The sequence below is a fragment of the Beauveria bassiana genome (genome assembly GCF_000280675.1).
Source record: "Beauveria bassiana ARSEF 2860 unplaced genomic scaffold BBA_S00026, whole genome shotgun sequence".
Taxonomy (NCBI): Eukaryota; Fungi; Ascomycota; class Sordariomycetes; order Hypocreales; family Cordycipitaceae; genus Beauveria; species Beauveria bassiana.
Window position 1 is genome coordinate 108,988 of NW_007930861.1, and position 27,468 is coordinate 136,455.

A 27,468-nucleotide genomic window follows, 5' to 3' on the forward strand; every position below is an offset into this window, starting at 1 on the left:
ACCCGCGTCCGATCCGGAGCGGCGCCCTCTCTTCCCCCCCCTTTCTCCCTCGCCCATGTTTTCCCAGCCCTACCCAATTGAAAGCCGCTTGCATCCTTCATGTTACAAGTTTGAAACCCACCAGCTTATCGACCTGTACCAGTAGACTGCTGCTGTCAAAGTTGTTCGCTGTCAAAGCGGAGTCGGAACGCCCCCCACGCGCCTTTGCATCTACAAGCAGGGCGTGGGAAAGAAAAGACCAGATGAGTGGACTAAAGCTGAGCGCTCTGCGAGTATATATCAAGCGCGTGCAGCCCCGCGATCTGTTGCAGCTCAGCAGCAGCGGCAAAAAATCAAGTCTTTTTTTCCCGTCGTACACTATTTCTCCTGGCAGAAGCGGAATTGAAGCAGCCAGGGTATCATTCTCCTCTAGCTGTGCGAAGCGTAATAATAAACGACAGAATATGGCGAGCAACGTTGAGAAGAAGCAGGACGGTGGTGCGTGGATTGGCGTCAAGGGCGCGGGTTCACTTGATCTACGCAGTATGTTTTTTTTTTTTTTGCCCTTTCCTTTTTTTTTCCCCAGCAGAATGAGTTTTATACACCCAGGGGGGTTTTTTGATGCAGAGAAGCTAAACAGTTGTAATATTTTTTGCAGGTGATGTCATGACGGTGCCGACGCCGGCCATGCTGGCCGCCGTGGCGAATTGCTCGCTGCGCGACGACGTCTTCAACGAGGACCCGACGACGCGCGACCTCGAGGCGCACGTTGCGCAGCTCGCCGGCAAAGAGGCCGGCCTCTTTGTCACGTCTGGGACCATGGGAAACCAAGTCGCCCTACGGAGCCTCTTGACGCAGCCTCCGTTTGGCGTGCTGGCGGATCATCGCTCCCACATTATCCTCTACGAAGCCGGCGGGTAAGTGCTTCTCCTTCTTCTTCTACTCTCGAGACATACACACACGCACACATTGTAACCATCTAACTTGAAAAACTTCCCCGCGCCGCAGAGTCTCGTCCCTCACCGGCGCCACCGTCAAGCCCGTCGTCCCCCGCAACGGCGTCCACCTCACCGTCGAAGACGTCGCCGCCCACGCCATCCTCAGCTCCGACGTGCACGCCTGTCCCACCCGCGTCATCAGCCTCGAAAACACACTCAACGGCACCGTCATGCCCCTCTCCGCCGTCGCCTCCATTGCTTCCTTTGCGCGCGCTCACAATATCCGACTTCACTGCGACGGTGCTCGTCTCTGGGAAGCCGCCGTCGCCACATCCTCTTCCTCCACCTCTTCTACCTCTTCCTCTTCCTCTCCTTCCGCTGTACTCGCCGAATACTGCTCCCATTTCGACACCATAAGCCTCTGCTTCTCCAAAGGTCTCGGCGCCCCCGTCGGCAGCATCATTGTCGGCGACGCCGCCACCCTGACGCACGCGCGCTGGGTGCGCAAATCACTCGGCGGTGGCATGCGCCAGCCGGGCATGCTCGCGGCGGCGGCGCGCGTCGCCGTCGACGAGACTTTTACCGGCGGCTTGCTGCGGGCATCGCACGAGACGGCGAAAAAAGTCGAGGCCGCGTGGACGGCGCTGGGCGGGGGCACGCTGGTGCATCCCGTGCAGACAAACATGTGCTGGGTTGATCTTGAGGCGCACGGCGTCAGTGCGGAGGCGTTTACAGAGGCGTGCGCCGAGGAGGGACTGAGGGTGTCGGGGGGCAGGCTGGTGACGCATTATCAGATTGCGCAGAATGAGGCAGAGGTGCTGCCAAGGCTGGAGAGGGTGTTTAAAAAGGTTTTGGGAGCGCAATCGACGAGTCAATGAGGCTTGCCGACAATCAAGTAAGAGCAGGGTAGACCAATTCAAAAGACGGTATACTTCTTTCTTCTATATATGTATAATAGCAGGGCTAAATGTGCTGACTTCTAAACTCGTAGCTCGTTATATGACGCTCTATACACTGTGTAACACTCTATCCGTTGCCTCACCAATCTACACGCCTTCCCAATTCTCATCACGCCAGTCTATCCCTTCTTTACCGAAACCCATTCTCATGACTTGCTGTTTGTCTACACCTTCCCCGACATTCCCCTCAAGCACTCCTCGTACCACGCCAACGCGCTCCTCGCCTCGTCCACCGTAAACACGCCATCATCAAACCCCAGCTTGACAACGTACTCGCCCTTGCTCGCGCCCTTGACCACCTCGAGCTGCATCGCATAGTTAAAGTGCATCGTGTTGCGGCTCATCTTCATCACGATCCACCGCATGTGGTCCTGCCCGCTCGCCGCCGTCGTGTCCACCGGCTCAAACGGCTGGAAGCAAAATAGGCACTTGGCCGCCGCCGCGTCCCTGTCCACGCCCAGCGCGCCGTAAATCTCGTCGAGCGACACGAGCCCATTCTCCGTCGTCCGCCAAAACGACGCCTGCGTTTCCTGCAGCAACGCCTCCATCGGCTTGGCGTCGTCGACGCTGTGCACAAACGGCAAAAAGTTGGCGCAGTTGCCGTTAATCAGCTGCGGATTGTCGAGCGGCACGTTGCGGCCCGTCACGAGATTGTTGTACACGACGTGGGGGGAGCCGCTCAGGTGCGCCAGAAGCAAGCCATACGCCGTCTGGAAAGCAATTGGCGCCGTCACGCCCGCAGCCTGTGCAGTCTCGTCGACGCCAATCTCCTTGCCAATCTTGGACAGCTCCCACCGGCATACCCTGGGATTCGTCGCACGGGCGGGGTAGTCGAATATCTTGTCCTTTAGCAGGCTCGTCCAGTAGTCAAGCTGCGGTTGCTTGGGCGTCTCTCTAATGTGCCCGATAAAGTCGCGAAACTCGGTGCTGGGGCGGGGCGCAACACCTCGGTTCAAAGCCTTGAACTGATCGTCAAAAATGTGCAGCAGCGTTCCGTCGTACGACGCGTGGTCCAGCTTGATGAGAATGTGGCGGGTGCCAGTGGCCGAGTTTGTAAGTAGTGTATACCGCACAAACGCCTTGGCCGGATCGAAGCGAAGATCCCACTCCGCCTCGACAATAGCCTTGAACTCGGCCTCTGTGGCGTAAGACTGATAGGTCAGGTTTAGAGTTGGCTGCTTGAGGATGACTTGCACCGCCGTCGCCGTGTTGCCCTCCTCGCCGTAGACGTACATCGCGCGCAGAATCTGGTTCCGTGCTGTGAGCATCGTCGTCAGCTCGACCCAGCGGGCAAAGCCCAGATCTTTTGGAAGTTCTCGTATAGTCATGAGCTGCCAGAATTGTTCTCTCTTGTTGCCTTGCGTGAGGAACTCTACCTGGCCAGGGCTGCAGGGGTAGATGTCTTCAATATCTTGCTCTGCAACATCTAGCTCCTTGAGACGCGTGTAGATTTCTGGCCCTGGTACATATATAGGCAGCTCTTGCACCACGCCTGCCTTGTCTTGCATCCTGTGCTCCTCGGACAACAGCTTGGCTTGAATCTGCAGCGTCTGAGCGGAGAGCAAGTCGTTGACTTTGATATCGAAGCCTTCCCTACGCAGCAAACCGGCAAGATTGAGAGCAGAGATGGAGTCGCCTCCCAGAGAATGAAACGTAGTTCCGCCATGAATGTTCTCCACCGCGACCTCGAATAGGTCGGCCCATATCGATTGCAGGACAAGCTCCTGCTCACCCGACACAGCAGTTTTTTCCTCGCGCGGGAGATATTGCTTCAGACGATCCATCGGCATCTCCTCGACCATCTGTTGCAGCCGCTTCTTGTCCACTTTGCCGTTGGGCGTGAGCGGCCAAGTCGCCACCGGGAGCCACACAGTGGGCAGCATATATTTGGGCAGCGACGTGAGACGCGCCGTGATGTGGTCGGCTGCAATAGCCTTGTCTGCGGGTAGCAGGATGTCCTCTCCCGCATGTGCATCCTCATCCGAGCAAAATGCTACGATTTGCTTCTTCTTCAGGACGGTGGCCATCACAGTTACGCACGTCTTGAAAGAGCCGCTTTTGACGATCGAGGCGTCAATCTCCCCCAGCTCGATCCGGTAGCCATTGAGTTTCACCTGGCCGTCTTTGCGTCCGTGAAGCTCGACCTCGCCGCTTGGTAGAAGCCTTGCCAGGTCGCCAGTCTGGTAGATTCTCTTGCCGCCGACGAAGCGAAACGCCTTGGCCGTGGCGTCAGGCCGCTTGAGGTAGCCGCGCGCCAGCTGGGGGCCAGATACGCACAGCTCACCGACTTCGCCATCCGCCACGGGTTTCATGGTGTCGGGGTCGAGGATGGCGGCATGCGTAGACTTGAAAATGCGGCCGACGCTGCGAGGGTTCATCCCGGGCGTCACGGTGCTGGTGCTGATGCAGATGGTAGCCTCTGTCGGCCCATAGACATTATAGACAACCACACGCGGCGCCCACACGTTTAGGATATGAAGCGAGATGGCCTCGCCGCCAGTCATGAGGACCTTGAGGTGCGGTACGTCGTCTGGGTCGAAGAGGGTGCCCATGGATGGCGTGATGTTGACGCGGTCAACCTCCATTGTGTTGATCAAGTTGGCTAGGTTGGCGACAATGGTGTTCTGGGGGGCCACGCACAGAGTTGAACCGCTAGACAGCGCAGAGAAAAGGCCGTCGAAAGATCCGTCAAATGTGTAGTTGAGAGTCCATAGGATGCGAAACGGATTGTCCCTCAGATTTGTCGTGTCAATGATGCCCTCAGTCGCAGCCGCTAGCGCCCCATGGGTAATGAGCGTTCCCTTTGGCTTGCCGGTGCTCCCAGAGGTGTAGATGACGTAGGCAAGCGAGTCCGGGTTCAAGCCAGGTGTGATGGGGCGTTGAATGGGCAGACTGTCCCAGTCAATATCGTCCATAACAATAGCCTTGTATGGGAGGTTGTCAAAAAAGGACTTATTCAGGCTGTCGGTGATGACGTGAGTTGCTTCACAGTCATCGAGTATGCCGACGTTGCGATCTCTAGGGTTTTCTGGGCCAAGGGGTAGCAGAGCACCGCCAGCGACGAGGATGCCGAAAATGGAAATAATTGTGTTGATGGATTTTTCCATGAGCATCGGGATGACCTGTTCGAGCTTAATGCGCTGGGAGCGAAGGATACCAGCGAACTGATGGATTTTGATTGCGAGACCTGCATACGTGATGTCTTCTCCAGAAAGGTCACGGACCGCGATGCGTGACGGGTGCAAGGCTGCCATGCGCATAACGGCAGAGAAGCCGAGATCGGGAGACGTGTATGGCCACGATTGGTCGAGCATTATCTCGTCATCCGAGGTGAGTGATGGCGCCGCATCATGTACGACGGTCGATGCTGGCGTAACGACACGCGACATTTCAGAACTAGGCAGCTCAGGCTCGGAAAGGGCTGTCATCGGTAACAGCTCCTTGACAGAAGTGTTTGGCGTCTCGGCACCCCTTTGAAGTACATGAACTACCAGGTCAACCAAGCTCTGCGCAAAGCCGCTTTCCAATGTAGAAGCCAGCGTGATCCGATCCGGGGTCTCATTGTTCAACTCAAGTTTGGCATGCTCTACCTCACCGAGATTCATAAAAGGCAACTCGTAGAGGCCACCAGTCGTGCTGGGGTGCGGGACTTTGATCAAGAAATTGACCATGGAATCAAACAGGTCGCGGGACTGGCCGGTGACGTTGAAAATCGTGCGCAGACCGACATGAGCGTGTGCGGCAACATCCCAGAGATTTCGCTGGACGTGAGCACTGTGCGAGGCAAAAGAGCTGGTGCTATCAACTCGCACGCGCAGAGGCGCAATCATCAGTGTTGGTCCGGCCATTTCCAGGATGCCTGGGACAGGTGCATCTCTACCAGACAGAGTAACACCCATGACGACATCATCGGTGGACTGCACGGACGAGAGGACGAGAGACCATGTGGCGTAAAGCAAGACACTCGGCGTGATTTTTAGGTTGGATGCCGTCTTTTTCAAGTCCATCCCCAGCAACGCCGTCACCGTGCTTTCAACGGGTGTGCGGTGGCCCAAGGACTCGGAGCGCGCTCCGTCTAGATGGCTCTTCCAAAACTCCTTTGCGGCTGCAACGTCTTGTGACTGCAGATGCTTGACGTAGCTGCTAAATTTACCTCGCATCACGGGGGCTCCTCCAACAAGTATTGACGACAGATCCTGTGGGATGAACTGGTTGGACCAGTAGTCAAAGAGGGCGTGGTGGCTGGTGATGACCAGGACCTGGCCGGGGAGGATGGCAGCCTGCCACCAGAGTTCTCCTGCGCGCATGATATGCGTCGTCGTGTCCCTAATGTATGTTTCAGCGTCGATATCGGTGGCGATCAGCGGAAGCATCGCCGTCTTTTTGATGACTTGCACAAAAGACGTGCCGCGGGGGACAAAAGTAGTCCGTAACAGCGGCTGCGACTCCATCAGGGACTGCAGGCCACGAGTGACTTCCTGCTCGCTGTATCCACGGAAACCATAGGAGCGGCTGTAAACATAAGTTGTGCCGCCTAGGATGGCATTGGCAATAACAGCCTCCTGGAGCGCAGTGACTGGGAACGCATCTTCCACCTCGGTGACCTTGATTCCCAGGAGCTCCGCGGACGGCGTCTGTCTGAGCAGGCTAAATGGCGCGGGAGCCTGTGAGCCTGTAGATACCGCCTCCTGTCGAGCGAGCTGGGCAACCTCGGCTAGGGTATGATCCAACACCATGTCTTCCACTGCCATGGTGAGGCCATGTTGCGATTGCAGACGCGACACGACCTGAATGGCCTCGAGCGACGTACCGCCGAGCGAAACGAAGGAATCTTGAAGGTTTACCGCTTCTAGTGGAAGTGACAAAAGTTCCGACCAGAGGGCGCGAATAACAGCCTCTGCATGGCTAAATACGGCATCGTGAGCCTGCTTTGCGCCAGCACCACGTTCGAGTGTCCCCGCACGTGCAGACTCCTCCACCATGTTTCTTATTCCGATTACATCCACCTTGTCGTTGGCATTCAGTGGAAGCTTGTCCATGGGAACCCAGAAAGTCGGCATCATGTATCCGGGCAGTTGCTCGGCAAGATACGAGCGCAGCGTACGCACCGTGTCGGGCCACGCAGTTTTATCCTCGGTCGTCACGACTGCAGCAACAAGAACAGTTTTGTTGTTGATTATGCAAGGCACGACAGCAGAATGCTTGACAGACTCATGCTTCTGAAGAAACGAGTTTGGCTCGGCGGGGTCAACTCTCTGGCCGTTGATCTTGGCTTGGAAGTCGATGCGGCCAACCAGCTCAACCGACCCATCGGCGTGGCGCACCGCCATGTCTCCTGTTCGATATATTTTTCCATCGCCAAAAGGATTTGCGACAAAGCGTTTGGCCGTCTCCTCTGCCGCGTTGAGGTAGCCACTGGCAACTTGCGCACCACCGAGGCACAGCTCGCCGGGGACAAGCAGTGGCGACAGCTCCATTGTATTGGGGTCAACAATATACGACGTCGTCGTGTCGTATGGCATGCCGATGACGCGCGCGCTAGAACCAGCATCCGAGTGTAGCCTGTGTCGCCAGTTGAGTTGAGTGCACTCGCTCAGGCCGTATGACGAGTATAGCTGGACCCTGTGCCCCCAGGTCTCGACCACCGCGGGGCTGACCAGCTCGCCGCCAAGCACCATGCGTCTCAGCGTTGGCACCTGGTCGGGCGTGATGAGCGCCGCCGTCGTGGACGTCATGTCTATCGAGCTGATGGCCATCCTCTGTATCGTGTCGGCCAGATTCACGGTGAAGCTCCTCTTTTCTGCCAGGCAAAGGCAGCCGCCCACAGTGAGAGTTGCCCATATAGATCGCTGCGCGGCTGAGAATACAGGGTTGAAGAAGAGCAGCTGGCGTAGACCCTCAACACGGGGAAAGCACGCGAGGCCATTGTACGCGGCCCGGTGGTCTAGACGGGCTGCTTTGGGTCGACCAGTCGAGCCAGACGTGTAGATGGCGTAGGCAACATCAGTTTGCTGCTGGACAAGGAAGAGGTTGCTGGTGTTGTGCTGGTGGGATAGCGTGCTGATTTGGTTAATTTCGTATTCAGCAGGGAACTGTCCGCGTGTTTCTTCGTCCACAAGAACAAAGTCAGCCGCGACGTCCTCAACCATCATGGCCTTGCGCGAGTGCGCAGCGTCGACATCGAGAATGACGTATGCAGCGCCAGCTTTTAGGATGGCGAAAAGGGAGATTATCAAGTTGATGGATGTGCGCATGTGCACGGCCACAAAACGAGGTCTATATTGCAGCAGATGTCGCGCAAGTTGATTCGCGTGCTGATTTAATGTAAGATAGGACACTGGTTCGTCATTTTCGAATTGCACAGCATCTGCGTTGGGTGTGCGCAGCGCCTGTGTCTCTATGAGCTGGTGCAAAAGGCCTGTTTGTGCAGGTACGGCGGCCTTTGCGTATTCGTGTAGAAGGAACTCCTCGACGGGTGAAATCATACGCACGGCAGAGAGCTTAGACTTGACGTTCCGGGCAACATGTTCCAGAGCGGCGACAAAGTGCTCGAGGAGTAGGCGCGCATCAAGTTTGGCGAGTCCTGCGTCATGGCGCATGCTCAACTTGAAGAGCGGCGATGTGCAAATATTGATGACGAGCGGGAACTTGTCGTCAGTAGACATGACACTGTTGTGTGCGAGCGCCGGGTCTTTGCAGTCTACGCGGAGCTTGACCTGTGGTCGGGAGGCGTCAGCGAGTCGAAGGATCTCGTCATGGCCGAGAACCCTATTCGCTGCGGATTGGTCCGCCACGTCGGCCACATGGCGGATATGTGACAGAATCGATGCATCTTGAGAGACGGATACAACAAGCGGTAAATCGTGTGCATCTTCATCAGCGTCGGCACCTTGTGCATCGAGGGTAGTCCTGCGACCTGGGATGGTGAACACCACGGCAGTTTCTCCTGCGGGTGAGATTGTATGCTGGGCAGCGACAATGGCCCAAGTTGCATACAGCAAGTCGTCGAGGCGTAACTTGAAGCGGCTGCATAGCTGAACGGCCTGCTCGAGCAGGCCGTCCGGGACGACAATGGCAGTCTCGGAGCGGGGCCAGCTGTGCTCCAAGGGGAAGCCATGCAGCACCGGCTGCGAGGCTGCGAGGCGACGGAACTGATCCCGCCAGAAGATGGTTGCATCGTGGGCATCAACACTGTCATGACCGGCATGATGCTGCTGCTTCTCGGAGATGGATGGCACAGACTTGGCAGTGACAGAGCCGAGCGGCCCGACGCGACGGGGGAGATGGTGATCGGCCGTCATATTCCTGGTCGATGGTACAATGCAGTAGATTGGCTTTGTAATCCGAGACACATTCTGCCCCAAGATACAGCGCAGTCTTCATCTTTATTCTTCAGCATCATGGGCAGTGCACCTCCCAGTTTTGGCTTTTTCCCGAGTCCCATTGCCCGCGAGGTCAGCGCTTGAGCTTGCGCAAAAAGCAGTCTCATCCTTCCAAGCCAACGCCGTGGGTTCAGCTGCGTCGTCTGACAGAGTATTGTCGATGTTGTTTTTCTGTATTGATGATGCAGATGACATCGGGCGGCCGGACGAAGCCGAGAGGCAAGCCACACAACGGGTTCGGCGTCGAAGGGTGTGAAGATTGATCGTCGGGCTGACCTAGGGCGTGGGCTGTGGACTTTCTATCGGCACGCCCATTGGCGGCAACGCTAGGCTGCTTCTGGACGGCACAGCTTGGTCTGGTAATGTTGCTTCGGCGGCACGCCCAACGACAAATTTGGTGCAGCAAAAAAAGAAAAAAAATTAGCATGAGGATAAATGTAATCTATTGAGATACTCTATTACTAATGAGTGCTAGCAGTACTTAGGCTGTTTGGCAGTCCAGTTGGGTCATTTGCCGAGTTGGTAGCAATGGGACGGTTTGGCAAAACGATTCCAAGCTTCATATCTGATGAGACCCAACTTTGAATTGCTAAAAGAATTACAACTAGGTTTTAATTAAATCTGTTATTTCTCTTCACGAAATCAGTAGGCTTATTGTGGTAGCCAATTATGTAGCCAGGTATCACCGCCAGTTTGACGATGTGTACTTGTTGTCTGCCAAAAGTATTCTCACAAAGCCATGGCATCCTAGCCTTCACCATTGCTCACATGGACTACTACGGCGGAGTAATTAGATGGAGAAAATGGCAGACGTGAATGAATGAAACCGACAGTTCTATGACAAAGGTTTCGTACTCGTACAATTAAAGACGGTGAAATGTGGCAAAATGGCAAGAGTGACACTAAACACCCATTTTCTCACATGACACAACCTGATTTCGCAGTCAATCGATGCTAATTACATCCATCTGGGTATCTGCTTCAACACGCCCATCTGCCGGCCTAAGCCGCTCCTTCCCTCGTAGCCTCACACTTTACATGCCGCCAGCCCCATGACCAATAAACAGCCTCTCACGCTTCATTAGCAGACTCAGCACAGTCACCAACACGCCCGCGACAATAACCAAAATATACGTTTTGCTCTGGGCATTGACAATGACGGTCAGAATCTTGGCCGTCATCTCGGGGCTCTGCTGGTGCAACAGCTCCGACTTGGCTCCGGCAATGGTCTGCGCAATCTCCTTGACGGGAACGTCGGGCAGTAGTTCGTGGATCCCGCGCTCGCTCTCGTTGAGGAACAGCGCGTTGGCAATGGCCAGGGAGAGGGTGATGCCAAAAATCTGCGCCGTCGAGATGAAGCCAATGGCCGAGGGCACAAGCTCGGGCTTGACAACGGCCTGGGCGACCGAGTACGACGCCTGCGCAAACATGCCGACACCGAAACCGACAATGACGGTGTACCCGTAGACGTTGGAGACGGACGTGGTGAGGCTTACAGTGTACAGGAGACCGCCGCCGATGGACACCAGGATGCCGCCAACTAGGTACCAGGGCATGTACATGCCCCAACGCGCCAGCATGGCGCCATTGGTGGTGATGGTGAAGATGACGAGGAAGACAAAGGGCAACAGACGCACGCCCGACTGCAGCGCCGAGTCGCCGCGGGTGAATTGAAAGTACAGGGGTGCCATGTAGATGGGCAGAAAGATGCCGCAGCCGCCGGCGGCCGTCATGACAAAGAGGATCAGAACCGTGCGGCTGCCAAAGAACTCGACCGGGCAGACGCGACGGACAGTGTCGGTCCAGATGGTGTAGACCTGCTGGAAGCCGAGGATAATGAAGAGCACGGCCGAGACGCAGAAGAGGGCAATGATGCGCGCCGAGTTCCAGGGATACGTGACGCCGCCAAAGGAGACGCCCATGACGAAGCTTCCGCAGGCTCCAATCATGAGAAGGACACCAGCGTAGTCAAACTGGCGACAGCGGTCGAGGGCTGACACGCCGGGGCGGGGGTCCTTGCTGGGTAGCATGAAGACGTAGACGGGAGCGCACAGGCCGCCGATGACGAGGTTGATGTAAAAGGCCCATCGCCAGCCCGCCGACGAGTCGGTAAAGGCGCCGCCGATGATGGGGCCGAGGACGGTGCCCAGGCCCCAGACGAGGCCGGTGCCGCCGACGTAGACGGGACGCTCCTGCATGGTGGTGTTGAGGGCAATCATGGTCATGAGGCCGACGTACATGCCGGCGCCGGAGACGCCGCAGATGGCGCGACCAATGATGAAGGCGTCGACGTTGGGCGCCGCGCCGCAGATGGCCGAGCCAATCTCAAAGACGAGCACCGAGAGCAGATATGTCCACTTTGCGTTGAACTGGCCGTAGACCTTGCCCCAGACGAGGTTGGTGCTCGCGGCGCCGATGAGGAAGGCGACGCTCAGCCACGAGAGCTTCTGCACGGCGTTAAACTCTTGCACAATGACGGGCTGCACGTTGGCCACAATGGTGTTGTCGAGGGCAAAGAGAAACTGCGAGCTGTAGATGGCGGTGATGACGAGCGTCCACTTCCAGCCGGGCATGTCGCGCGGCGGCGGCGGCGGCGGCGCAGACACAGCGTCTTCCGACTGCTGCTGCTCTGGCAAGCCTCTTTCCATCTTCTTTTCATCGAAGTCGGGCGAATGCTGGCGAGGCAGAGAATCGCCGCTCTTGGCCAGGCTGCCAGACTCGGTTTCCGTCTCCATGGTTTTTTTTTTTTTCAGTCGATCGGTTCCGAGGTCAAAAAACGTAAATGAAAAAAATTGGTCGAGAACTCGAAATGATGAGGAAAACAAATTGACTGTGGCCTATAGAAGAGTTCTTTTCTTAAAAAGACGACATGTGGTTTGTGTGAGGTGCAGTTTTTTTTTCTTGGGTGAGCTTTGTATAGGACAAAGATGAGGTTTTGCAAGAGTGAACAAGGGGGGTTTTTTTTTTCGAGGCGTTTCCCTTGCTTACAATACCCTGGAAGCAATTTGTCATCGTCTAAGCTCTTATTTTCTCAATCTGGTCAAATATGCTCTTGATTTTCAGCATGGGCGGGCAAGGAGATCGCAGTAGCAACATCGTCAAAAGGGGGGGGCGTGCGGCGGTAAGTGGTCCGGGTGTGAGGCGATATCGAGTTGGGGGCGGCCGATGATCTGCTAAAAACGAGCAATCTCATCGCTAGTGTGCCGGGGCTTGTCATCTTGGCCATGCGTTCTATACCCCTAGGGTGGCGCCAAGCCACCAGGAGTAATTATAGCATAGAACAGAAAAGCAAGAAGCACAGGATAAGCTTCATCAAAAGTATAGAATAAAATCAAGATATGCTTAATATGCAAACTGAATAATAACAGATACGTATAACAAGGCATTGCGTAAAGTATCCATTATTCTTGCTTATTTTTGGCATCAGCCCTACCTCGAGGTAGAGTGGCCGACGCTCTGTCCATGAGCTCGCTATCTGGTGGAAAATCGAGGGTTTCCCATCTCATTCAGCATCTAAGATGACTTGATGACCATGGCATCCAAGACTTGGCGCTATCAGTGCCAATATTTCCGTACATCGTGACTGTAAGCGCCCTTTAGCCTGACAAGGCTGATGCCCAGTCAGTCAATGTGTCAGGCGTAATGCAGCGCATCAGATGCTAAGCCAGGGATGGCCCAAAGAAAGGCTCACGGGAGATGAGATTATTCTTACACATGGGCACCCCATCAACACAATTTGCCATGACTAGTTACCCCTGTCCTGATTATTTACCAGTTAACATAAAGTAAGAAAAAAGACCATGACCCAAAAGCGGACTAGCGTTAGCGCCGGCGGTTATTAGCGGGGATGCCATCTCCCCGGTTTCTCAGGGTCCTAGCCCAAAACAGACTAGCGTCACCGCTCGCCGTTTGGTGCCGAATCTCCATCTGGCATGATGTTGATGATTAATCTGCATCAAGTGCCTTTCCACGCCAATCTAGGTGGCATGTTTGCTTACTACATTCTCATGATTTTTTAGTTTTCCACGAACCACAAACTTCAGCCGCCATTATGGCGCGACGCATTCTACATTGCTTACTCGGGCGGCATGATGATTGCAACAACTCTTCGAAAACCATGGCGGCAAGAAAAGAGAAAAAAACATCTTGATAAATGCCCTCGATGGGCCATCTACATCAGCCTCGACACCATCACCAGTCCGGCATTCATTCACACCTTGACCACTCTTCCCCTTCTCAGTTAAACAAAGCCCCGAGTCGTCTATACCAACCTCGTCTCGCATCACCAAACCCAAAACCCCAAGCGTCATCATGCATCAACAAGGCCACTCCATCACCGACGGCAAGCCCCTGGTGCCCCCCATCGACATATGGAACGCCGACGCCGAGCACGACGCCAACGCTGAGCTCTTGCGCAACTTTGAGATCAAGCGCAACGTCTTTGCGACGCTCGCGCGCTCCCCAGGCCTCTTTGTCCCCGTCATGGAGCTCCTCAAGGCTCTGCTCAGCGGCGACACGCGCAAGATCCAGATCCTCGACTACCAGCTCATCGTGCTGCGCATGGCCAGCACCGTCGGCGCCGAGTACGTCTTTGGCATCAACGAGCCCGTCTCGCGCTTCAACGGCATGGGCGACGACCGCATCGAGGCCCTGCGCAAGGGCCTGCCTGCCGCTGAGCTCTTCGCCATGGGCATCTGGTCCGAGCGCCAGCAGTGCCTCATCACCCTCCTCGACGAGTCGCTCGCCACGTGGACCAACACCCCCGAGACCATAGCCTGGGCTCGCCGCCTCATGTCCGACGACGAGATTGTCGAGGTCTTCATCGTGCTCGGCTTCTTCTCCATGGTCGCCCGCATGACCATTGGCCTGCGCGTGCAGGAGGACCCCCCTATCCCCGACCTCGAGAAGCACATTGCCATGCGCATCACCAAGAACAAAAATGCAGAGTGAGAAGCTGGAGTGCGGCCATGGTCATGAAAGTAGCGCAGTCTATGAGAAATGGAGCAATGTATCAACACAAACCGCGAGCACTAAACATCTAGGTAGAAGCAGGTGGTAGTGCGCATAGCGAGGCGACATGTAGGGATGAAAATGGATCAGCACCATTTAGTCTAGGAGTGAATACACCAACATGAGCCCAAGAGCACAGAAAATCCGGGTAGAAGCAGTCTTCGTGTGCCCACTGACATGATCGAGACATAAAAGCTTTGGTAGAAGCTAGTGTCGTATGCCCACTGACATAATCGAGGCCAGAAAAGCTTGGTAGAAGCAGTTGTTTGTGCAGCCATTCACATCATCGAAGTAAAACATGACGTCCATCCTGATCCATAATGAATGCCCAGTCGCAGTCCTCATCCGAATTGCTCCTCCTTGACCAGCAATCCTTGATAATCCTGCACGCCTCTGTCCAAGTTCCATTCGTCGCGTCCCACGACGCCGTGGCCGAGAACAGGAGCCGAAACGAGCTGTACTGATCCTCCGTCGCCAGGCAGCCCGCCACGCAAAACGGCCACGAGAGGCTCTGCAGCAGCACAGAGCTCCGCAGATCCATCAGCGCCTCAAGAACCGCCGCCACGGCCTGCTTAATCTCCGGCAGGTGCGGGTGCGCCCCTGACAGGATGGAGTGCAGGTAAATGGTGCCGGCCAGCACATACACCCTGTTGACTGCGGGGTGTGTTGGGCGCGCCGGCAGCTCCGACGACGATTCCCGCGATAGCCCGGCTTCGGCTGATACTCCTGTGCTCCCCACCATTTCCTGGCGCAGCTGATCTTCGATTTTGGCTCCGCGTCTAACGAGGTCAACAACAGACAACTTGTGGGCGGCTTGCGCATCTTTTTTCCAGCGCTCCAGTGCTGAGATTTGGCAGATGAGCGCCATGGTCGAATTGCTGCATCCCATCATACTCTGCACAGAGGTGCCTAGATTCTCGAGCTCCTTGACGTGGTCAATGTCCAGAAAATGCTCGCCTCGCGTGGATGCGGCGGCAATGATGTCGAGGGAGACAAACGAACCGAGCATCACGCAGCATGCTCGACCAAGCTCTGGTGATAGTCCCGCATGACGATTCTGTTTGCGACTGCACATGTCGTCACCCTTCTGAGGCGTCGTGGACTGTCGGGCGGTAATCAGCGCAGGCACTAATGTCGCTGCAGCCCGTAGCAGATCTTTCCAGTTTTCTGTCCCGCCCATGAAACCCTATGACGGAGTCGACATTAGCTCGTAGTTTCCCGAGATTGTTTCCTGAAATGGGCCACTCACCTCCAAAAACAGTAATTGCAAAAGTGATGTCAACGCCTCGATGCTCTGCACTAGGCTCGTACGCCCGTTGATGCCCGCCATAATGTACCGCATCCCGTGGATGGCCAGCTCATAGTATGTCGTTCCCGCACGCCGTCGCGCCAAGCTGTTGGCGATACCGTTGATATGCGGCACTGTTGCCAGGAAATGACGCTCGCTCTGCGCCAGCGTGGCGTAGTAGGCTGGCTTTACGCGCCGCAGTATCGAAAACAGCCAGCCCCGTTCGCGGCCGTCGCGCGACAGGTAGTACGGGTACTGCAGATAAAACACCTGGTCTAGAAAGTGCATGAATATGACATCCTCGGCTTCTTCCTCGGGCACCTCTTCCTCGGACGTGTCCTTGGCTGGTTGCCATGCGGACAAGGCCGCAGCGGCGACTGGCGCTTGTTGCGTCACGCTGTTCTGCGGCCCCGTGGCTTCGCTTGGCAATGCGTATCCTGCAGACACGTCGTTTTTATGAAAGGCTGTGTCGAGGAACTCATCGAAGCCAGTCAAGATGTCTCCCCATGACACCTCTGCATCTGAGAACCCAAGGAGATTCGAGGATTCCGGACCGGATGTGTCCGCAAAAAACGCTGAAGACATGGGACCGGATCCCGCGTCCATGCTATGGTAAAGACCTGTCGAGTTAGGCGAGTAGTCGTTGGAGCCGCCAAAAAAGGGCGATGCCGACTCGGTGGTGATGTCGCTGGATGGTGCCGTGCTCCATTCGGCCGGGTCAGCCACTGCCGCCATGGCTAAATTCTGCGCGTGCATCTGCTCAAAGCTCAACTCCGTCGGCGGCATCGCGCAGGCGCTGTGCAGGTCCATCATGTTGGCGGCAACATCCGCCTGCATGGCGCCAAACGCGTCATGAGGGGACTGGGCAATGAAGACGGTCTGGGCGCGTTGCCTACCCTTTTTGGCCTTTTTCTCGCAGACAATCTGCTTAAAGAACAGCGCCTTCTCCCTCTGCCGGGCGCCATTATCCATCCAAGCGGGCTTGTGGCCGTAGCCGTGGCATTCTAGGTCTAGCGACGCGCAGGGCGTGCAGACGGACCTGCGCTCGTCGCACTTTTTGCGTCGAACGCGGCAAGTCCAGCAACCGTGCAGGCTTCGAGCCGCTAGGGGTGGGAAGAGATGAACGGTTAGCTGACGGCGCACGATGGTGGCGGACGTTGGGAGATGATGGGGGGCTGGCTCACGTACCGGGCTTTCCAGCTTGCTGCATGCCGACAACCATGGGCAATGACTGAATGGATGAGGGAAGGTGGCACTAGTCGTCGCGTAGAGAAGGATGGCTGAGAAACAGAAACCCGGAATGTGTGCAATGGGATTGCGATGGCGCCGCTGTTATGAACGTCGAAAAGCCTCGCCAGAGGCAAGAGACAAAAGAATCTGGTCAGACGGGGAGATGGAAGCGAGCGACATGTCTGATGTGGCGTTTGGTGGCGTACGGGCGCTGAATGATGGATAGTAAGTTCATGGCCCCCAGCCAGCAACGACCGTCTTGAAGTGGCCAAATTCCTCATTGCCTGATTCATGATGCTCACGAGTGGATTGGTGGATTCTCAATGTTTTCATTCAGACGGACGAGAAAACGAACCATGGCCAAGGAATTTAAGCGGTAAAGGACGCCAGGCTGAGTTGCAAGTCATTTGTTGCGCCGTCAGCCCAGCGCCACGCCAAGAGCCTTGTATCTATCTACGGCTTTGCCATGTGGCGATGCCACTGTTCTACGCACACGAAATTCGGACATGTTACTGACGATCTATCTATTCGAAAATTTAGACAGACACTCGATCCGGTCAAGATTCTCGATTTCGCCCACTCTCTTGCTGGGTTCTGACCATCCAGGGTCTCTGCAACCAAGTACGGTAAGTCACATTTGGTGGCTGTGTAGCACAGCACAGTAGTACGTATCAGTAATTCGGTAGACTATTTGTCCGATGGACAGAATCAGTCTTCAGAATTCTTCTTGAAAATGCCCCCAATGCAGCAAATTTTTGTCAGTCCTGCCTCCAAGCCAACCTTGGTTCGCTGCAGCCGGTAATGATCCTGTCGTGAACGGCTAGGCCAGGAAACTAACGGGAACAAATTCGTCTTGGAAAAATATAAACATGCATAATAAAAGAACGTGTCATCTCTGCACCCGCCCCTTGCTTCTGGACGATTCGACTCAGCCTGTCGTCATCACTGTAACGTGTACCTGCGTTCCAGGCTAGCAGTGCAGGATATGCGACACTGCACCTCGCCGATTAACTTGTCTAGGTAGCAACGCGATTCAGGATTCAATGGCCCCGTGCAATGTAGTAATACTCTATCCTATAGACAGGCAATAAATGACTAAAACAACATATAAATAGATGAGTGGATTTGGATCCGGTGACATCTTCGATACTTGTTGACTTTGATATAGCTTCAATTGTACTTTTACAACTCACAAGTACCTATATCTGTGCCTACATTGCCTCTGACTTTCCGGTATTCTAGACTCGTGCATCAAGAGACAAAGACTTGTATGTAAAGCACCTAAGCTACTACTTAGACGTTACATCTGGCGACCTCCAACCTGCAAAGCGCCACGTGTAGAACCTAGATCTCCTCTACGACGATCCTCCAATTAGCGCTGGCGTAAAGTACGTCGTCATAATGCCCTCGACACCAAGGCCCCTGGCAGTAGCCTTGAACTCGCTGTGCGCAGGGCATCCGTCGTCGTAAAACTTCATGTCGTCCATGCTGGCGAATTCCGTCTTGCACACCAACGTGTACCCTTGAGACCGAGGGTCCTCTTCCGTAGAGCCGACAATGAGGGATTTGATGTACGGCTTGCCGTCCTGTAGCACAAGTGATAGCAAAACAGTGTGTTAGCTCAAGACGTAGAGAGAGAGACAGCGGCGCACACGAGCTCGGGCCAGCAGAGCACCAAAAATCGGGGAAGCTCGCCAAGGCTCACAAGGCAGATTGGGCATCATTGTTTATGGGCAGTCATGGGCGAGAACTTGCCTTTTGGCTGGTCTGGTCGACTTTGGCGTAGGCGGCAATCAGCTTCGCCTGGTTCTCCTTGTCGGGGATTTTGAACATGGTCACCCGGTGCACGCGGTCAGCCATCCTTGCGACGAATTTAGCTTGAACTAGTCCAGCAGGTTATTCTGTAAAACAGGATAGGCGATGCGGTGTTGGTGATTGTCCGCGTCGAGCTGGTTGCAGAGAGGGTGGATTCTTTCGACTTGGTCGGGCGGGTGGCCGCAGATGTAAAGGGCCAATCTGGTGGTAGAAGGGGAGAGCAGTCTTGATAGCTGATACGAGCTGCCAAGGTTATTCTGCAATTCTGGTGCAGCTAATAAGTACCGGAGCGCCGCATCATGGGTAGCTGTGGAAAGCTCATGCGATCCGACCCCTGTCATCATTGTGACTAATTGCTCCCGTGCATCCTTTCCATTTCTCCGACATGCCGCGTAGGGCTTGGTATGATGAGACGAGACGTAAATCGGCTGGCGACGGCTACGCAACATACCCCGCGCGGCTTCTCGCGATGCGGATGAAAACGGAAAAAATAGTCCTGCAGGCGTCAGACGACAAAGGGGGGCGATATTGTGGCGGCTGATCAGCCATGCATTTCGAGGGCGGCAGTCGAAGAGGCTTAGACATCGATCTAGTGTGGAAGAGGGGGTACTTTGACTTGATGCAGCAACGGCAACTGCATGATAGGTTGCTCGAGTTCATCGTACGCGCCACCGAGATGCAACGGATTCTCGGCACCCGTGGCTGAGCTTGGCAAACGTTGCGTGTTCGAGAAGAATGGCCGATTCTTCATGGCGATGTTGGTAGTCAAGATGCTTGCTTTAGCGTTGCCGCTGTAGGTGACTCCCTCGGCTGCCCGCCGAGCGATGCGCATTGTTCTTGTTGCGCGCCATCAAGCTGAATGATGACCGTAGGCGGAGCATCTACTATTCCATGCCATGTTGCCACTTTTGTTCATGGAGACTTTTCACGGGCATACTTAGCCGACTAGTCGGGTACTGGCCTCTGGGAAGCTGAGGCTAACGAGGTTTTGCACATGTTTTTCCGCCTCCTGTGAGTCAATGTTCAGCTTTGAGGCGGTCTGCACCCGGTCGCAAAGCCACATCTTACATCTTCAGTAGTTCTTGGAGCAAGCCGTCAGCCTTTTGTCACCGGGCGGACCGCCGTGCTTAAGCGGACCGCCTGATCACCGCCTGATCAGTGCCATTGTTCCCCTCCAATCTTGAGATGATAACTGGCCAGCTGGGGAGTTGACGTTACAAATGAGATGATTGCTGACTAGTCGGGCTTCGGCGCGTGGCGCAGTGATCGACAAAGAGGGGAGGGGGGAGGGGTGGTTTGTCAGATGAATCTGTGCAGATCGGCGGCCGTGTAGATGGGCGCTTTACCTGATGAATACGAGGGATGCGGTCTTGTATCGGTGGCCGAGTGAAAACCCGGGAAAATGACCTGGTTGCCTCTTGTGTTGCGCATCTCATCAGCGAGGTCGACACTAGTATGCTACTCATCGCAATCAACGTCTCATTCCGCTGGAAACGTGCGAGCGCACTTGGTCGACCAAGACAGTCAAGGCATAAGACCGATGCAACCAGAATATGTACGGTGATCAAATATTAGAGTATCTGAGGATGATTTCGGTTCTGAACCATGGCGCGTAGTAGCCTAAGCTGTTGCACGATGCCGCGTCGTGAATGTGCGCTTGTGGCCTGGGATTTCTGTTCACAACATGCGCCATATCCGCCGCACGCAGCGTTTGCATTTTGTTCTTTCCCTGTCAGATACAATGATTCTTATACTATCGAGAGGCTGTGTGTCGTCTCTGACTCTACACAGTGGCCTGTTTACGGCGGCAATTCGACTGCGGCGACAATTCGGTGTCAGGCCCTCGACCCAGGATCGCGTCATTCAACTTACGTGCTCACGATACTTTGATTAAAAGCTTGTACGAGAATTGTGATTCCCGGAGTAAGGTATTTGTCTCCTACTAGATAAGTATCGAGCTGTTTCTTTCGCTCATGACTTATCAGATGGTTTCTATTTAGATGGTGTTAAAGCTAGCTCGCCAGTGGTGACTTGACCTCCAATCCGTTCACCCAGATTGCATGCTATCCTCTACAGAATACCAGTGGTACCCCGAAGTGATATCCATATTGCTACCAATTTTTTTTTTGATGCACGGGGAATATGTGAATACAATCACGAGACGTGCAAATCACCGCGACGATCTCACAAGGTCCGGCCTCGACCCAACGGATTCATCGAAATCTTCATATACTGAACGAATGGTGCAGCAGAAGAAATTACAGAAGTAATCAAAACTACTCAGAAATCAATTCAATGTTGCATTTTATGAATTCGACTTTACAAGAAGAGCTGGCGTTTCTTCGACGTCAGACTTGCTGCCACTTGCGCACCATGTCGTGCTACACAAACATGGCAGCGTTCAGCCCTCAACTCTGCCATCACGCGTTGCCGTGCTCATTTTCCCTACTCAAAGCATACAGATACTCTGTTTGCATTCAAGTAGAATGTATCACTTTGTGTGCTACTGCCAATATCACGCCTTCTAATGCCTATATCAACCTTTGTCCCCATAAAACTCTATTGTCCTGATCGTTTATGCACCAGTCTCCTTGTCAAAGTCGTCCCAACTTGCCACATAGTTCTGAGCACCTAGATGTGCCAATGCCTCTCCAACATTTGTCGCCTCAAACTAGCACCGGCTCCCATATCGACAGGCTGACGATGACGTCTTGTTGCACTCTCTCCTCGAGTCTCGGCCGCATGAATTCGATAACCTTGCTATGGCAAAAATTGGCGCACACGAGCTAGGATGCTACAAAAGTCTTTGAAGTAGCCGCTTGTTGTCCCGTCATCTGGACATTGGCGTTTGTTGACATTGTAGTCGCTTGGCTAGCTGTTGACACCAAAAACTAGTGACACCCACTTTCCGTCGTCATCTAGATTACAAGAATGGGTCATGTCCCGACTACTTCTTGTACATTAGCCTGCAGTTATATTCAGAAAATCGAACGGGAACTTTATATAAATAAGGCTTCGCAGTTTGTATACTGATGTATAGCCTCGCAAACAATGACCATTGGCATCGTGTGATGTAGTGGGGGTCAAAACTACCCGAGGGTGTGATTTGGAGGGCCATTTCAGCCTTTTACGGAAGCCCGGCTTATGACTACCACCTTGAATGGCTCTGCCTGTAGAACTTGCATTGTATTCTCGATATACTCCTGCGACGATGTCCAAGTTCGCTTCATTTCGGCCAATGCGAAGATATGCGGGGACGCTGCATCGAATGATGTGGCATCTTGACATTGAAAATCTTTCAGGGTCACTTAGGATCTTTTGGAAATAAAAACATACTTTGTCTGATCTCCATATGGGAGGGAGCGTCATTAGCACCATATTCCTCAGACAAATGCATCACCATCATACGTGGTTGCCTTGCCAGCTTCTCCATTTATCAAAGTACTTTTCGTCCCTAAGAACCTCATCCAAGTACCCTCTCACAGAAGAAGTGAATCTCTTTTTTTTCTGACGTCATCAAACAACCCCCCCATCAATTCTCCTATTTTTGCTTTCGCATTCCCAGTTTGTAACGCTCCATCATTCCAGTCGTAGTCCCCCCCCCGGTATGACAAGATTCGCGCAAAAATAGTTGGAAAAGCCCCCATTCAAACCGACCACGACGCGCGTTCCTTTTTCGGTTTAGCTCCACATCACATGCTATACTCTTTTAGGCACCTCCTATAAACTGACAGAGCGTTACTCGTCAGGCTGCAGGTGTTGCCGCTTGTGGACCGTGGTTGGCTCATTCGGTTCGAGTCATGGGGTAACGAGCCAGGGGCCAGGGGCCAGGGGGCCAATTGGGGCCATTGATTCAGGTACCCCGAGCTAATTAACCAAATTCTGGAGCCCAAAAAGGCGCAGACAGCGTGTCGAATCCATCGACAGCCTCGTTGGACAAGCCCGCCATGCCGCATTGCCGACACGTCGCACTCGGTCACACTCAGAAACCGCAGCCCGATTTCAGCGATTTACTCATAGGTTTCTTTCCTCTTCTACTTGGGAATTTTTGTGATTCCCGTTTCAACCAAGTTTGGCGTCTTCATGCCGGGTTTTGCGTTGTCGAGGAGAACACAGAGCAGCAACGTGGTGGTGGGTGGGCAACGCCACGCGGCCAATAAACCTTGACCCCTATTTACACGGTCCAGGCCCGGATCGCCCAATGGGGGGGGGAGTCCCAAACTCTGCTCATCTATCGCAACTTACAGACAAGTCGGTTCATCACAGAAGCGGGGACCTCTTATGCGAACAAACATTCTGCATGGTTCGCATTCTTGCGTCGCCTTGCCCACCCATTTGATGATCCTCCTTCCTATTACCAAGATAAAGTACGGATAGCGCGCCTGGAGCTATTCAAGGCGACAAGGCTTTGGGGCTGAAGAACGAATGAAGCTGCGAGATGCACACGCTAGACATTGTCCCCACTTCCATAATCCAATTTCTCCTGATTCTTGGCCGCTTTGCTGGTTTTGGGATCGCGCCGGCGTCGAGCAAAAAAAATCAAAGGCGTCTTCGCCTGCCAGGCAGTCCACACCCCGGACCGTTGTTATTATTTATTATTGTTATTATTATCATCATCATTGTAGACGACGGGGGGTGTGCTCCTCTTTGTAATTTCATTTTTGGCCACTTCCTTTTCTTTGCCACTTCCCCCAAAATCTGACACCCACCCCTGGTTTAAGAAGCTTCTGCGCCTGATTTCTTCCTCCCTTCCACTCTCTCACACTCTTTTCTCCCCCAAACAACTTTTCGAAACAGACCTTCGTTTTTTCTACCCTGCTCCTCGTTCCCTCTGCCAAAAAAGCTTCTTCAAATAATTCTCACAATGAAGTACTCATTCGCTGCCGCCGCTCTCGCCCTGGCCACTGGCGTCGTCGCCAAGCCGCAAATCACAAACTCGGCCGCGATTAACCCCCAGGAGGGCAAGCCCTTCACGCTCGAGCTCTCTGGCTGCACCGGCGGCTGCACCGTGTACCTGATGCAGGGTGCCAAGGACAGGCAGGTTCCCGTCAAGGTCCTCGACTGTACGTTTTCCCTCTCTCTGTTGACCCTTTTGTCTCGCATCGCGCGCGCGCTCTCTCTCACTCGATTGGGAGACCGCAATTGGAAATCTCACGACTAACTCCGTTTTCATAGCGTCCGCCACCAGCTCCGCCAGTATCACCCTCAGCGACGTTGGCTCCGGCAGCTACAGCCTCCGCGTCTCCGACAACTCCGTTCCCGCAACCGCCGCTGACGACAACGCCAACAACGACTACACCGGCATCTTCCAGTACTCCGGCACTGGCCCTACTTCGTTCCCGCCTCTGTCCGGCTCGGCCACGGCCACGGCCACGGCCACCTCGAGCAGCGCCAGCGCTTCCTCCTCTAGCGCCAGCAGCGCCGATTCGTCATCTTCTTCGGCCACCACCACCGACTCTTCCTCTTCCTCCTCTTCTTCCGCTTCGTCTGCCTCCTCCACGTCGTCGGCCACGTCCGCCTCGTCGTCTTCGTCGGCCTCCAGCTCCTCCAGCGCTTCCAGCAGGAGCTCCTCTACCAGCTCCAGCAGTAAGTCCCGCCTCCGTACCCTCCGTACCCATTACACCTGCGACGACGTAACTAACCACGCAAATTGCAACAGGAACCGCGAGCAGCGCCACTTCCACCCCCACCAGCACCACGCCTCCCAGCGCCGGTAACATGGTTGCCCTCTCGCCCCTTGGCCTGATTGGTGCCGCCGCCGCTGCCCTCTTCCTGTAGATTATACAAGGCAAAGCATCGTGATGCCATGGCTATTGATGATCCCGGGCCTGCCAAACGAGGTTGGGTAGGAGGAGTTTTGTTTCTCGAATCAACGTTCTGCATTGTACATTTGTACCTTGACGGCATCAAGGCTGGGTGTAGTACCCTCTGGGCCGATACCATGCAAGCTATACTCTTTTTGATAATTTTAATAAAGTGTTAATCAAAGCGCTTGCTCAAGCTCATACATGCTACCACTAGTAAATACTTGGCTCCTTCTACATATAACGTACCTGTCGCACAAACATGGGGCATATTGTAACACCAGCGAGCGGACCTAGCCCTGCAGTAGGCACCTCGAGCTCATCTGCCAACACAAGGCGATCCCAGGGGCTCTCGGCCGGTTGATCGCCATACCCTAATAGTCTCTCCGACCTCTCGTTTCTTGGATTCTCGCCATGTGTTGCTCCCTGCTCGAGCTCGGCGATGGAGGCGTCGGTTACGCCCCACGTCGGTACGCCTTTACGCTCGCGCACAGTGACGGTGACAAAATCTCCACGTCGGCCTGTATTGAACACCCGTACTCTGTGGCACCACATCCCTGGGATGCAAGATGCCTCCAGGAACACGATCCCTCCCCAGTTATATGGGGTCTGATCGCGGCAAAGCATCATCACCGCAAACTTTGGGAACGGCGCAAGAGGCAATGAACCAAGCGCCAATATGGTAGACAAGGAACCATATTTACTGCTTTGACCGTAATCCGCGGGTCTTTCTGACGATTTGGCGAGGCGCATATCGTCGCGTGGCTCACCCCAGCGATGTGGTACGGCAATAAGACCATTCAAATGCATGGTGCGCCAGAACAATGTCTGTGACCTCGGATTACGGCTCGGGCGCTGGAGTGGAATAGCAAGGCACGTTTTGGAGTCCATGCCTTCCACCTTTGCGTCTAGTAGCAAAAGACACGTAGTTTCGGAGCTATAGAGGACCGGGGCTCGTATATGAATTCCGACATTGGTTACTGAATATTCCAAGGGCAACAAGGCGGGACTTTCGAGATACTCATCACCCATGTCGCGAGTATTGAATCGCTTGATACATTTCCCGGAGTTGCTAAACGCCGCAGCGCATGGTGCAAGTGTAGGTACCCATTCTGTATGAGTCAGTTCCTCTGGCCATGTCCAGCAGAATATGGTATGGTCGTGAAAAGACCGGATCAGTTCCTCCTGTAGGCGAGAGAATGCCTTATCCCCTTCGCCATACAACAGTGGCAGGTTAATATCGAATATACCAAACATGCAATATGCCATGTCTTCACGACGCGTCGTCCTTCGTGACGACAGCCACGACATGCGTTGGGCAATACTGGCCGCACGTATTTCATCTCCGCACCGGAGAACCCGCTTGGGTATCGAGGTGACGCGGGAAAGTGCGTCGAGGCAAAGCTTCTTGTCGGTCATGTGCGTCCAATCCTTGTCATAGAAATGAAGAAGCTCGGGAGCCAAGAGCTCCTGCAATGTCCAACCCCGTGTAAACCACCGCGAGGATTGAAAACTGGTAGTAAAGTCGGCAGTTGCCGGGTCGAACTTGACATCTTGCAGGTATGCAAAGCACGCTTGGGCGTTGCGATACCAGTTGAACATGCTGTTTATTGCTTCTGAGAGCTCTGCCGAGCTTGACTTGTCGATACAATTGGTATCGACCCATGCGTAGTTTAAGTGGTGCTCGCTAGTCAGTCGACAGGCTGACAGAATCTTTTGATAGCCAGATTTGGAGGAGATGGATGGCTCCTCTCGATGAGACCATTCCTGCAAAGTCACCTCTTCGGAAGTCCAGGTGTGGGATAGGATGGCATATTTCGGCACATTGTCACCGAAGAACTCCTCAATGTCGAGAGATTCGACATTGATGAGGCGCATGCTGGTGCCAGAAGCTCCGACTGAAGCTGGTTACAACAAGTCTGATGCACAGACGCAGGAATGGCAGGCGCAAAGCGAAGTGAATTTGGCGGGCGCCGAATACAACTCTAGGTAGTGTCCATGGACTTCTCGCGTCACGAGGCTGGCCGTTTGATTAAGCGGGGTCGCTGGATGGTGGAGGGTGTCGATAGCGGGGACAATCTTGATCACAGCATCAGGCACAAGATAGCGCACGGTGCATACATCGGATTCGTAAGGCGCCATACGTGAAAATATATCGGAACCGGCCATGTTGGGCTGTTTGTATATTGTTCCTGGTACGATCGAACGCGGCGCTATATGCGAGGGATGAGCATTTTGGTGACGCACAACTATCTGTTTTCACGAGGCAAAGACGGTAGGCGCGATTCCCGGTCACAGACAGAAGTCATCTTGCCGCGCGGCTGAAATGAGACCGTAGACAAAGGTTACAGTCCCTCTGTGACCTCATGGAGACTTAGCAAGCGTGAACGTAGCGTGCAACTATCTGGACATTCGGTCATATTTGATTGGCAGATTGCGTATCGTGTGGTCGAGCGGCTTGATACCGGGGTTCATGCTAGTAATGTGATTGTCGACACCTGGCTGCTGCTGCTGCTGCTGCTGCTGCTGCTCTCATATTGCCGTTAATCAGTGAGATCGACGGGACGGACCTCGCCTCACGTGGTACAGATGCTCTGAAGCTCGGAGACTACCACGCAGCTCGGGCACCTTACCTATTTTCAAAGTGCAGCCAGCGACATGAAGCGGATACAGAGATTTGATTCACTGAGCCACAGTGTTGCTGTGGCTGAAGCTGTTACAGTGGCTAGAGCCCATACGAGCTTTTAGCGCCCAAGACTGTCTGCACCACGAAAAGTTGGTGCCCCACCATTCAGCTACCTCTGCATCCAGGTACTTTGGAAGGTTTTTGCTGGTTATTTGGTGGCACCGTTCGAAACCTGTTTGGGTTTCCTCTGAGAAGTCCCAGCAGCAATTGCTATTAAAATGGTGATGGCATGTCCAAATACAATCCAAAGTCCACTGTAAAATTTTAGAGATAAGAGTCGCAGCCGACAAATGGTTCCGTTGGCTCCACCAAACAAGACGTCCAAGCAAAGGTACCTAGAAGGAGCGAGAAAAAAACAGCTGCCCGCCTGTTCCTGA

The 27,468-nt window shown here is 54.3% G+C and overlaps 8 protein-coding genes across 8 annotated transcripts; 3 read left to right on the forward strand and 5 right to left on the reverse strand.

The window, feature by feature from the left end:
- Window positions 1-443: 443 nt before the first annotated feature.
- Window positions 444-1,795, forward strand: BBA_07588 (beta-eliminating lyase; the record flags this gene model as incomplete). The annotated part of the gene is made up of 3 exons (XM_008602685.1): window positions 444-522; window positions 638-896; window positions 988-1,795. The coding sequence occupies 3 exons, from the start codon at window positions 444-446 to the stop codon at window positions 1,793-1,795; spliced, it is 1,146 nt and encodes a 381-aa protein (XP_008600907.1).
- Window positions 1,796-2,040: 245 nt separating this feature from the next.
- On the reverse strand, window positions 2,041-9,177 carry BBA_07589 (nonribosomal peptide synthase, putative; the record flags this gene model as incomplete). Its single annotated transcript, XM_008602686.1, has 1 exon — window positions 2,041-9,177. The coding sequence occupies one exon, from the start codon at window positions 9,175-9,177 to the stop codon at window positions 2,041-2,043; it is 7,137 nt and encodes a 2,378-aa protein (XP_008600908.1).
- A 1,115-nt stretch (window positions 9,178-10,292) lies between these two features.
- On the reverse strand, window positions 10,293-11,993 carry BBA_07590 (MFS drug efflux transporter, putative; the record flags this gene model as incomplete). Its single annotated transcript, XM_008602687.1, has 1 exon — window positions 10,293-11,993. The coding sequence occupies one exon, from the start codon at window positions 11,991-11,993 to the stop codon at window positions 10,293-10,295; it is 1,701 nt and encodes a 566-aa protein (XP_008600909.1).
- A 1,576-nt stretch (window positions 11,994-13,569) lies between these two features.
- Window positions 13,570-14,208, forward strand: BBA_07591 (mitochondrial enoyl reductase; the record flags this gene model as incomplete). Its single annotated transcript, XM_008602688.1, has 1 exon — window positions 13,570-14,208. The coding sequence occupies one exon, from the start codon at window positions 13,570-13,572 to the stop codon at window positions 14,206-14,208; it is 639 nt and encodes a 212-aa protein (XP_008600910.1).
- A 343-nt stretch (window positions 14,209-14,551) lies between these two features.
- Window positions 14,552-16,766, reverse strand: BBA_07592 (C6 transcription factor; the record flags this gene model as incomplete). Its single annotated transcript, XM_008602689.1, has 3 exons — window positions 14,552-15,454; window positions 15,518-16,659; window positions 16,745-16,766. The coding sequence occupies 3 exons, from the start codon at window positions 16,764-16,766 to the stop codon at window positions 14,552-14,554; spliced, it is 2,067 nt and encodes a 688-aa protein (XP_008600911.1).
- A 1,375-nt stretch (window positions 16,767-18,141) lies between these two features.
- On the reverse strand, window positions 18,142-18,646 carry BBA_07593 (stress responsive A/B Barrel domain-containing protein; the record flags this gene model as incomplete). Its single annotated transcript, XM_008602690.1, has 2 exons — window positions 18,142-18,372; window positions 18,563-18,646. 2 exons carry the CDS (start codon window positions 18,644-18,646, stop codon window positions 18,142-18,144), a joined length of 315 nt encoding a protein of 104 aa, XP_008600912.1.
- Window positions 18,647-23,465: 4,819 nt separating this feature from the next.
- On the forward strand, window positions 23,466-24,379 carry BBA_07594 (uncharacterized protein; the record flags this gene model as incomplete). The annotated part of the gene is made up of 3 exons (XM_008602691.1): window positions 23,466-23,664; window positions 23,777-24,187; window positions 24,261-24,379. The coding sequence occupies 3 exons, from the start codon at window positions 23,466-23,468 to the stop codon at window positions 24,377-24,379; spliced, it is 729 nt and encodes a 242-aa protein (XP_008600913.1).
- Window positions 24,380-24,639: 260 nt separating this feature from the next.
- Window positions 24,640-26,283, reverse strand: BBA_07595 (heterokaryon incompatibility protein; the record flags this gene model as incomplete). The annotated part of the gene is made up of 1 exon (XM_008602692.1): window positions 24,640-26,283. The coding sequence occupies one exon, from the start codon at window positions 26,281-26,283 to the stop codon at window positions 24,640-24,642; it is 1,644 nt and encodes a 547-aa protein (XP_008600914.1).
- Window positions 26,284-27,468: the final 1,185 nt, after the last annotated feature.